At 40.7% G+C, this 11,910-nt stretch overlaps 1 protein-coding gene across 6 annotated transcripts in view; it reads right to left on the bottom strand.

Annotated features, from left to right (window-relative positions):
• Window positions 1-11,910, bottom strand: part of UBE2E1 (ubiquitin-conjugating enzyme E2E 1) — an 86,323-nt gene that overhangs the window by 69,712 nt on the left and 4,701 nt on the right. For 5 of the 6 annotated variants that reach the window (XM_011933747.1, XM_011933746.1, XM_011933744.1 and 2 more), the window contains one exon: window positions 11,237-11,287. The exons of the other annotated variant lie outside the window; for it this stretch is intronic. In XM_011933747.1, coding sequence (XP_011789137.1) covers window positions 11,237-11,287 — 51 coding nt within the window. The remainder of the gene's footprint in view (window positions 1-11,236; window positions 11,288-11,910) is intronic. 6 annotated transcript variants of the gene reach the window in all.

Raw genomic sequence — 11,910 nt, 5'->3', positions numbered from 1 at the left:
CGGGGCAGGGGGGGGATGAAAAACATTAAATATGATGAATAACTTATGCTGTGTTAAAAGTATATACATACTCCCAACTCATTCTAGTGCATTCTCCAGCTTGAACAGAATACAAAAGGTCAATGCAAATCCAAGCATGTAAAACATTTTTAAGGATGGCAGCAGCAATTTACTGATTTTCCAATTTATCCAGTAGTTTCGAACCAAGTCTTGTAAACGAGATTCATCAAGATGTACTACATGAACCTGACACTATTTACTTGTAACATCCATGGTACAACGTTAACCTAAAGATTACAAAGGACTTGAATCTCGTAAAGTAGAAATTAACTTTTTTTGGTGAGGAAAGAGGGGAGATCAGAAAAAAAAATCCTTTGAGAATCCACTGAAAATGGTAGTAGGCCCTTTCCCCATCCTCCCCCCAAAATTATATATACCGTGTTAAGAAATTCTGCCCGAAAGTGTAGAAAGTAGATAATACCACATCACTTTTCTGGATAAATACAATGAAATATTTTAACTAGGAAGAGTAATACAAACAGATTTTCATTCTTGAAAATCGTTCCTCCTTTTCCATTGTCTCTCCTCTAAACCAGGTTTGACGTGTGAAGGTCACCAACAAACCTGAGGTAAAATCCACTAGTCACTTGCTGGTCTTCATATTTTTCTACTGCACAGCACCATTTCCCACTTGATCACTCTACCTCAAAATTTTCTGCTCACTGCTTTCTAATACCAGGCTCTCTTATTTTCCTTCTGTCTCCTTTGCTGGCTTTTCCTACTGTACACTTATAAATGCCAGATGCCTGAGTCTCCATCCTGGGCACTCTTCTCACGATGCTTTTCCTTTCTAGGAGAGATAAAGGCATTCCCAAGACACTCAAGAGCCTCTATTTGGTAAGGTCTCCTTTGCAAATGTGTATGTATCTCAAGCTCACAATATTCCTCAGAGCTCCAATTACTTATGTCTCACTTATTTTTGACACCTTCACTTGGATGCCTCATGGGAATAATTTCAAATCTATCAAGTCCAAAAAGGAGTCATTTCCACCCTGCCCTCATCTCCCCTGCCACCCACCACCCGTGCACCCTACGGCCCTACTCTAGGCCTAGGAGTCTACCTCTCAGTAAAACATCACCATCATCTAGCCAACTGCAAAAAAACACAGAAGCTTGGAGTCATTCTTGTTCCTGTCCCTTATCTGTCAGGTGCAATCCATCAACAGGTCCCTGTGTTCTACCATTATCTCCACTGCCACCACCTTAATCCTAGCCACCTGCACCAGCTAGCCTGAAATAGAGCAATACCCTCTTTTCTGGTTTCCCTTCCTCCGCTAGTGTCTTCCTTCCAGCTATTTTCCATGCAGCAGGGAGGGTGGGAAAAGCCTTTTAAAGCATTACTGAGAAAAATCCAAACTCTCTACTTACCACGGTTTACATAATCCAGCATCACCTGACTTGTCCCAGCCTCAGGGCCTGTTTTTACCTTCCCTCTGTCCCAGATGTCTTGTGGTACTTTTCACAAGACCATTTCCCTTCCTATCTTTTAGGTCTTTGACTACATGTCTTTGTAAGCCTTCTCTAGGTAACCCTCATACCTTCCCCAATTATTCTCCATCACTGCACTCTGTCAATTTCTTTCCTACCAGTCATTACAAATTGTACTAATCCTTTTGCTTAGTTGCTATTTGTATTGTCTACTAAAATTCAGGTTTCACAAGCCAGAGGCCAGGTCTGTTTTAGTCACCTACAGAACAATGCCTAGCACACAGCAGACACGCTAATGTTTTAAATGATTACAATCTGATCTACTCATGCTGCTGTCACATGCATAACAGTGCTTCATAACAATGCTGACTTTTTGAGCTGCATCACGTCTGAAACTTTTCTCCAAGTAAGATCATCCCAAGTTACTCTATTTACTCTCATCTGTTTGAAAATGTGCCTCAATGCCTTTTTCTGTAGAATTTACTAGAGGCCCATCCCACATCAATTTTCCATCAATCAATTTAAATTAATACAAATGGCCAATGTACTGGCAGTACGGATAATGATCATCATTTCAATGCTAGTAGACCCTACTAAGACTTCTCCGTCATATTACTATTTAAAATTTAATAATGACTCAGATCACTACAGACAAGTCAGACGTGGCACCTGTGGCAAATCTGCCTTTGAATGCTATATAAGAGGGCTCTGCATTCACTTTGTCATATTGGGGTCAACATGTACTTTGGAAAGCAGACAGAATTCAGTTTTTAACTACTCTGTTAAAAGTATCAGTGAACAATACACTGCCCCAACGGTTTGCTGTCACTGTAGCAAAAACCCAGTGACAACTTAAATATGTTCTGTAGGTGAAAACCTTTGGCTTTGTAAGACTTCCTGAGTGGGATGGGACATCAACTTGGCCTTCCAAAGGTTGATCATCTATGTAATGTGGCATGGACTCTACAAAGCAATCCATAATCAGTGCATATATATTTCAAGAAAAGAGCCATTAGCACACAGCAGAGTTCCTGGATTACGGTTCTCAAGCAGGGGCTTTGATGAGCTTTTAGCCTATAAAGGAGGAGGTTTCCCAGAGGATTAGAAGCATATTCTGACACCAGTTACTAGGTCTTTTGTTTCACTTTAGAGCATGGCTGCATAAAAGAGGCTGAATAAGAATGGGCTTATTATGAAACTCAGTTTCACTTCACTGGTGACAGGGAATGTGTCAGATGTCTCAGGCGGGTGCCAACATCTCTAACATAACCAACTATCTGGAATAACTGTAGGACTTGGGGGACCATCTCTAGGAACCCAATGTATTTAGCAGCCCTAGACTCTTGCTCACTTGTTAGCAAATGGCAACTTTATAATAACGTTACCATTTGTACCTCTGTAGACTAAGAGTCCACGCCACATTACATAGATGATAAACCTTACATAAAGTCAAAACAAGCAATTCAAAGGTGTTATATTTTCTCCAATACATCCTTTCTCAATCAAGCCTGCAGCAGAGATCACGTCTTTTTTTTTGCCACACTGACGTCCAGAGCTTATCTGTGATTGCAGGAAGGTCAAAATTGTTAAAACTGCTTGGGAGCCAACTCAGAAAGACTGCCAGCAATGGACAGCTGTAAAATGTGACAGCAATTTCCCCAGCAATTTCCATTATTTTCTGAAGAGGGTAATGAAGATGTTCTATTAAACCATCAGACCAAATTAGGTTTTTGTGTTTTGTGTTTTAACAAATATGTATTGTTTATCTACCCTTTCTTGGACACTGTAGGGATATAAAGACATAATAATCCCTGCTCTCAAGGAACTTCAAGTCTGCTGGGAAAGAACACAAACCAAGTAACACCAGAAAGATGCTGCTTCTTTTCAGTTCTATACAAGTACCTAGAGTGCTATTCAAGCACCAAAAATGCTTCCAGTCCTCTAGAAAATTCCAGGCTACCAGCCTTTCTAACTATACATTCTCCCACTTAGGGCCTAAATTCTCTAGGGCCATCACTTTCTCTATAATTAATTATAAAACATTACATCTGCCTCTCTAGCAATTTATTGTATTTATTTATTTATTTATTGAGACTGAATCTCGTTCTGTCGCCCAGGCTGGAGCGCAGTGGTGCGATCGTGGCTCACGGCAACTCCTGCCTCCCGGGTTCAAGCAATTCTTCTGCCTCAGCCTCCTGAGTAGCTGGGACTACAGGCACGTGCCACCGCACCTGGCTGATTTTTTGTATTTTTAATAAAGATGGGGTTTCACTATGTTAGCCAGGATGGTCTCAGTCTCCCGACCTCGTGATCCCACCCGCCTCTTCCTCCCAAAGTGCTGGGATTACAGGCGTGAGCCACCGCGCCCGGCCTCTCTAGCAATTTTTACTCTTTTCGTCTCTATATTTGCTTCTTCCTCTCGGCCTACAAAACATACACCTAAATTCTTATACTTTAGAGCCCCAAGAGAAAATTTCCTTGATCCCCTCTAGGGACTTTTGCAGCCTTGTGGCTTTCTTCCTACTCCTTTCTCCAAGTCCTCTTCATTTCCCATCCTCCATCTGTAGACATCCCTCAGAGCACAATTCTTTCCTCCTCCAATCTCCGCAATCTTGTATACTTTACCATCACTCAAACTTTCAAATCTAACGTGGACTACTAAAACCAGTTCCAGCCTCAGTTCCACTGTCAGGCCACCTCAGATTTAATGTGTGCAAAGCTAAACACACGGAAGAATCATAATGCCTACAACTCACTTTCAAATGGCTCCGCAAAATTAACATATAGAGATAAGAGAGAGACAGAGCAAACATGGTGAAATTTTGCTGAGGAATCAGGGTGAAGGGTGAGCGCTTGCTGTACCATTCTTTTAACTTTTCCTGTAGCTGTGAAAATGGTCAAACTAAAGCAGCTGGGAGAAACATGTAGGGTCAGAATCAAAGACAGAAATCATTGTCCTTGCCTTTTAGGAAGTTTATAATCTATTTAATTTGTCTAATCTAATCTAATTTAAAAGTAAGTCATGCAGATCTGGGAGTTCAATGACTGATTTAATAATAAACTCAAATATATAATCAAACTGCAAATATTTACTGAAGACCTACTATGTGGCAGCAACATGCTAAGCAATGTATGTGATCAACAAAGCAAATAACAAAACCTTTTTTTAACCCTGCGGACAGGGTCTATACATCTCTGCCTCCCTCAAGCTCCTGCCTTATTTATTTCTGTTAATGCATCACCAACTTCCCCAACACCCAGAAGAACCTGACTCCTTTTCAAGTCCTCCATATCGAAATCAGTGGCTAAGTCCTATGGATTCTACTGTCTTCTACCTCTCCTTCCTCTCCACTTTGATGGCCACCACTTATACCCCAGACCATCCTGACCTTCTACCTGAACTACTGCAGCAATCTCCAAGTCTCCTGGTTCCCACCGAGTTCCACTCAATCCTTGCTCTGTCTCTATCCAGATAGCCAGCTCTATCTGAATGACAGCCCCTACTCAAAAGGGCTTTAATGATTCTCCAGCATCTACAAAATAAAATTTAAAGCCTTAACCTGACATTGAAGAATACAAGCTTTATCTATTACTATTTATTCTCCCACTAATGTTTCTTACTCTCCAGACAAAGCTTTTACTCACTTCTGCCCAATAGTGTCCTTTTTCTGTCTTCCCTCTGCTGTCCTGGCTTACACTGTTTCCTATCAGGAATATCCCTTATTCTTCCCCACCCCATTTCTCACCTCCTCCATGAAGCCTTCCCAGATCACTAAGTACTCCAGCCACAATCCCTCAAACCCAAGTCAAAGTAATCTCTCACTCCTCTGAAACTTTATAACATATCTCCATTTTATTATTTGCCAAATAATATTTATATTTCCAAGTACCATTCAAAATCTGAGTGTGCATGTCTTATCATCCTGACTAGATTATGAACTCCTTGAAGGTAGTGCCTTTTCTTTTTTATTTTTTGAGACAGGGTCTCACTCTGTCGCCCAGGCCGGAGTGCAGTGGTGTGATCTCGGCTCACTGCAACCTCTGCCTCCGGGGCTCAAGTGATTCTCCCGCCTCAGCCTCGAGAGTAGCTGGGATTACGGGCGTGCATCACCACGCCCGGCTAATTTTGGTATTTTGGGGAGAGACGAGGTTTCACCACGTTGGCCAGGCTGGTCTCAAACTCCTGACCTCAGGTGATCCACCCACCTCGGCCTCCCAAAGTGCTGGGATTACAGGTGTGAGCCACCACGCCCAGCTTGTGCCTTTTCATTTATAACAGGCCCTCAAAGTTTGTGACAGAAATTTAACATCAGTGTTCTTAACAAGAATCCCTAAAAACTGTGAGTGTTGCCCTCTAAGTTATAAGCATTTTTCTCAAAATACTGATTAATATTTTAACAGTGGTATAGCTGTTTATTGTGATAAAATATATATAACATGAAATTTGCCATTTAACCATTTTAAGTGTACAATTTAGTGGCATTAATTACATTCACAATATTGTGCAACCATCACCATTATTTCCAAAATTTTTACCACCTCAAAAAGAAACTCTGTATTCATTAAGAAATAAATCCTCATTCTCCCCTCCCCTCAGTCCCTGAGAACCTCTAATCTACTGTCTGTCCTTACGAGTTTGCCTATTCTAGGTATTTCATATAAGTGGAATCATACACTATTTCTTTTTGGGTCTAGTTTATTTCACTTAGTATAACCTTTTTTTTTTTTTTTTTTGAGATGGGGTCTCACTTTGTTGCCCAGGCTGGAGTGCAGTGGCACGACCTCTGCTCACTGCAAGCTCCGTCTCCCAGGTTCACACCATTCTCCTGCCTCAGCCTCCTGAGTAGCTGGGACTACAGGCGCCCGCCACCATGCCCGGCTAATTTTTTGTATTTTTAGTAGAGACGGGGTTTCACCGTGTTGGCCAGGATGGTCTGGATCTCCTGACCTCGTGATCTGCCCGCTGCAGCCTCCCAAAGTGCTGGGATTACAGGCGTGAGCCACCGCACCCGGCCCACTTAGTATAACATTTTTAAGGTTCATCCATGTTGTATCCATGCATCAGAACTTCATTCCTTTTTATAACGAATATTCCATTTTATGTATTAACCACATTTTGTTTACCCACTCATCTGCTGACAGACACTTGGGTCTTTTCCACTTTTTGCCTACTATGAATAATGCTATGAATACTGACATACAAGTATCTGTTTGAGCCTCTGTTTTTAATTACTCAGGGTACATAGCTAGGAGTAAAATTATTGGGTCATACGGTAATTGTTTAGCTTTCTGAGGAATAACAATAGTATAGTTTTACAATCCAGATACAGTCTTTTGGTAAACACAACCACCACAAGACTTCCTACTCATTTGAAAGGCAATTCATTTCCAGATAGGTTTCTTTCCTCTCTAATAGGAAAGGACCCCGGTGTTGATCTAATTCCCAACAGCCTGACCCTAGTATGGGTGCTATTTTGATTGTGCTGAAACCCCAGTCTCCTGGTTGTCACAATTTTTCAACACTGCCTCTACATGCATAAGGGTATCCACACTGCAATGATGAAACTAAACATCATTCAGATGTTTAAGTCACACTTCTATCCTTAACGCATTTAGTAACATCAGATAAATGAAAGATACTAAAAGGAAGAATACTTTTCAGCACATAAGATACAGGGTTTTGTAAAGGATGACTTCTGCTGAACCTATTTCTTATACCCAAACAACCATTTAAAACATGCTGAACCTGGACGAGGTATGTAACACTCCACCGTTGCAAGAAAAGGATCTCTTTTCATTCTGAACCACGATGAGCACCCTGGGACTTCTGAACTGACATCTCATTACCATTACCACCAATTGGAGGAGGCAGTGGAATGTCAGAAAAACACAATGTAAATTCACAGAAACTACGTGGAAGTATACAAAGTGCTAACTTGGAGCACCTGTGTGCAATGAGCAGGCTCAGAAGAGGTCATCAGGCCCATCTTTTGCTTTTTACTCCACAAACCTCTGTATTTGAATTTTTCAAAAACACGTATTCTTGTATAATATAATGGCTTAAAACTATTTAAAATATAGGCAGTGTTAGAAAAAAAAGCTATCAAAAGAAGGCTAAATGGAAAGTCTGTCACATACAGAAAAACTAATATCAGGGCCAGGCACCATGGCTCACGCCTGTAATCCCAGGACTCTGGAAGGGCAAAGTGGGTGGACCGCTTGAGGCCAGGAGTTTAAGATCAAGCATGGCCAACAGGTGAAACCCAGTCTCTACAAAAAAATACAATGAATTTAACTTGTATTAAAAAATACAAGTGTAGTGTCGAGCGCCTGTAGTTCCTGCTACTTGGGGGCCTGAGGCAGGAGGATAGCTTGAGCCCGTGCTTGAAGTGTTTAATGACTTTTCAGGCATTTTATCCTTAAATAGCACCCCATCTGAATTTTTAGGTTAAGTCACCACTGAGACATTTACTCATGATACAAATGTATTCATTAAATAAAATCTGTAAGTTTAAAGGACTTAAGCAAACTATGCCATTTAGTTGTACAGACATACTGTCTACAGACATTCATGTCTCCAGGCTAGTTATAACTAGTCAATTTAGCAAAGTTTGAGCCCTGGGCTATAAATAACGGCTGCAAAACTGACTCCGGTGGCCCAGACTTCGTCAGCTATCTAAAAGGCATAATTTTACAATCTAAGATCTGGCACGCTTTAGGGAATCATTACAAAGTTAACATACTTTTTCCCCTAAAAGAATAGAGCCAAACGATAGGGGAATAAAAGCCTAACTAAAATGAAGAGTGAGTTGGGAAACTATTTTGTGTGCACACGCGCGCGCACACACACACACACACACACACACACAAATAGTTCAGAGATACTAAATTAAGTTCAGAGATACTAAAATTAAGAATTTGATTTCTACGGCAACATAAAGCAGTTTGAAAATACTTACTTAAAATTACTTTCGACCAGGTCATTGAACACAATCTGTACTGTGTTCTAAAAAATATCCACCCAACATAATATACAACATTAAGAATTTAATATTATGTTTTCATACATTATAATATATTGAACAACTGCATTTCACATAAGTTGATGCTCAGTAACTTCAAATATTTTTGCCAAGTGCTAAAATTAGTGAACACAAGCAGTGCACCTTCCTTCAAGAGGAGCAATTCTTCTGATTTGCAATAATCAACTTTACTGAGAAGTTACTACATGCCAAGTGCCATATTTTAATAACATGTTTAAAACTACACACTGAATGCTGACTGAAGAAAGGAAGTATAGCAAAGGGTAGAAATATAAGACAGACTAATGAAAACCAATTATTTAACTTATTCAAATCTCATGCTTTCATGCTGAGGGTAATTTTAAACATGTATGCCCTTAATATATCGCTTAATTCATAGATTTTCATCGGATGCTGACTTCAAAAAGTATCACCAAGACCAGGCATGGTGGCTCACGCTTATAATCCCAGGACTTTGGGAGGCAGAGGCAGGTGGATGACAAGGTCAGGAGTTCAAGACCAGCCTGGCCAACATGGTGAAACCCCGTCTCTACGCAAAATACAAAAACTAGCTGGGCATGGTGGCACGTGCCTGTAATCCCAGCTACTCAGGAGGCTGAGGCAGGAGAATTGCTTGAACCGGGACCCGGGACGTGGAGGTTGCAGTGAACTGAGATCACGCCACTGCACTCCAGCCTGGGCTACAGAGCAAGACTCCGTCTCAAAAAGAAAATAAATAAATAAACAATCTATATCTCCAATAAAGTACATTAAAATATTAAATAATTAAATCCCAAAAGGTAACAGCACAAAACGTAAAACCAAACTCATTTAAGAGAGCTGAATACTGGGACTACTATATAACATCAAGACAGCACCATTAGTAAGCCAACCAAAAGTAAAAATTTTAATTCACATTACCCAAACGGCCCCACTGGAAAATAAAGTCATCTTTATTGTTAAAAGACAATGTAATAGACATTCTCTTGCAAAATGAAGATGCCTTGTATTTTCTCTGAAATCAGAAATTTTTCTAAAAATTTCGTATTTTGAGCTTTGTCTCCCTAACACCAATCACCCAACAGGCACCCAGTTTGGAGCATCCCCTGACCATAGGTAATGCCCAAACATTTCACTTAAAGGGGTAATTGGGAGGGTTTCCCAAAGATAAAAAAGTTCCACATGCCTCAGGAGCATAAATGTCTTACACATAAACTCAGTTAAAATGATGTGAAACTTAAGTGTACTTATGCTGTTTTTTAAAATGATTAATCCCACGAAAATCTTCAAATGGTTTATAATTTTAGATTTGATTGTGCTTATTCACAAGAAAGCCATTATATGTTTTAATCAATGTTATCAATAACACACATATAGGAGACCACAATACCACAGCAGCAATAACTAGACAGCACAGATCTACCTTGGGGAATGTACACGGATTCCACACAAACAACCAAGGGAAGCTACAGGCTTCCATTTGAACCACCACCATCAAAACAATGAGTTAGGCCTAAGTCTTATTGTTTCTCCACTTCTCAACCATCTTGAGAGATTACTGGCCATGAAAGAATTCCCCAGAATGATTAAGTGCTTCAATTATAAACTATAGTTTAAGACCATTTCAAACTCAAAACGACTTTCCTTACAAAACAGGACAAAGTTTCACCAAAAAGCATCCCACACCTAATCACCATTAAGAACGAAAGTAACCAAAATGGCAACAGTTTTGTGTTTAATCCACTAATTAGTTTACAAAGTTCACTGTTAATAAATAAAATATTTCATTTAGCTTTTCAACCTATTCCCACACACTCATCTTAAAAATTGTGTACAGCTACTGAATACTTTGTTGTAGTAACTTCTATTCCTACCAATAAGTTTAGAGTATTTCTGAAATCTCATATCCCTTTCCAACGCCGATCCTGAGAACTAGGCTAAATGTTATACTTAATTTTTAAAGTATGGGAGTTACAGGACCTCCCTTAAATGAATGGCTCTATTCTAACACATAGTTGTAAGTCACCCCTCACTTCACTGTTGATCTAGTAAAGTCATCAAGTCTTCCAGCTTGACTCAACAGTAGCAAAATGGTTTCTCTAAATAAAGTTGCGATCAACAAACCCTTAGAAAGCTGGTTTCAATTTGTTTTGAAACTGAAACACACATATGTACATAGTCTGAATAAAGCAAGTGAAAAAAACATCCCCATGAAAGAGTTTAATTCACAATGTAAAAGAAAACCTTTATCAAGGCTAGAAATTGTTTCCTGAATTGCTCTGTCAAAAGTCTAATAAAAAATCTATACGCTACGGAGTGTTTGAAGATCCAATGTTTTAACTCTACGTTCTCTTAGCTTAGCAGAGATTGAATAAGAGATTACTATAGCAAAGCAGTTTTCCAAACCAAAATGCCCTTTGCATCTAAAAGGTTTTACATCATCCTTAATGGCATACCAAAGACCCATGATTAGGCAAGGATACACCTTTAAATTTAGTTTTGTTTCATATATGTAAAAATCCATTCCAAGTAAATCCATTACTTCTCCTCAACAGTACTGAGCTTGTCAGAGGCTCATCAAAACATTATACTCAGATTAATAAATTTCAGCTGTTACGTGATGTTAGTGTCATAACAAGCATTAGCCAAAGAATGTAATAAAAAGAAAAACCCAAGACAATGGTTAGAAGAATTTAAAAACGAAAAAAATCTGAAAAGCAACTCACCTGCAGTTAGGTGGAGGATCTAAAGTGATGTCCGCCAGCTCCTTCTGAATTCTGGAGTGGGGGAAATGAGAAAGACAAACACAAGAAACATTAAGGCGTGGAAGCCTCCCACCTGTAACGTGCAGGTCTGCAAATAAACCTGAGCGCGGTCACTGGATTCTACCCGGCAAAGAGGAAACTACACATCAAGAGCTTCAGGTCCCTAGTTTAGGACAAAACTTTTCACGGAGGCAGTGAGGCGGCCTGGAATCTCCTGTTCTCATCTACGAAGTTTGACTTCCAAACTTGCCTCGCAAACCAGGGCAGTTCTATTCCTCAGCGTTTTCCATTTAGGACCTAATTTTAAAGTTTCTCACAGGCGGACCGGTTTCCTCAGTCCCTCCCCTGCACCTCCTCTCCCCAGGCCGGAGAGATCACAGCCATCGGTCCGTGGGAAGGACGCCAGCCTCCAGCCTTACTTGCCCCTTGGGGCCCTTTCACCCCTCAGATGCCCCCATGCCCACCCCGGCAGGGCGCCCCCCACAGGTCAAAGGTCCGAAGCCTCGCCCGACACCAGACCCGCCCGGAGTCCTCAGTGACGACGCCAACATGGCCGCTCCCCACGAGGCCCCTCGGGCCCCAGTGACCTGCCAGCCGTCGCGGGGTGCCCAGGAGGCCCAGACTGCAGGTCGCTC

The sequence above is a fragment of the Colobus angolensis genome, unplaced genomic scaffold (genome assembly GCF_000951035.1).
Source record: "Colobus angolensis palliatus isolate OR3802 unplaced genomic scaffold, Cang.pa_1.0 Scaffold129, whole genome shotgun sequence".
In the NCBI taxonomy this organism is placed as follows: Eukaryota; Metazoa; Chordata; class Mammalia; order Primates; family Cercopithecidae; genus Colobus; species Colobus angolensis.
Note: the sequence above shows the minus strand (reverse complement) of the source record. Positions and strands in the feature narration are given on the sequence as shown.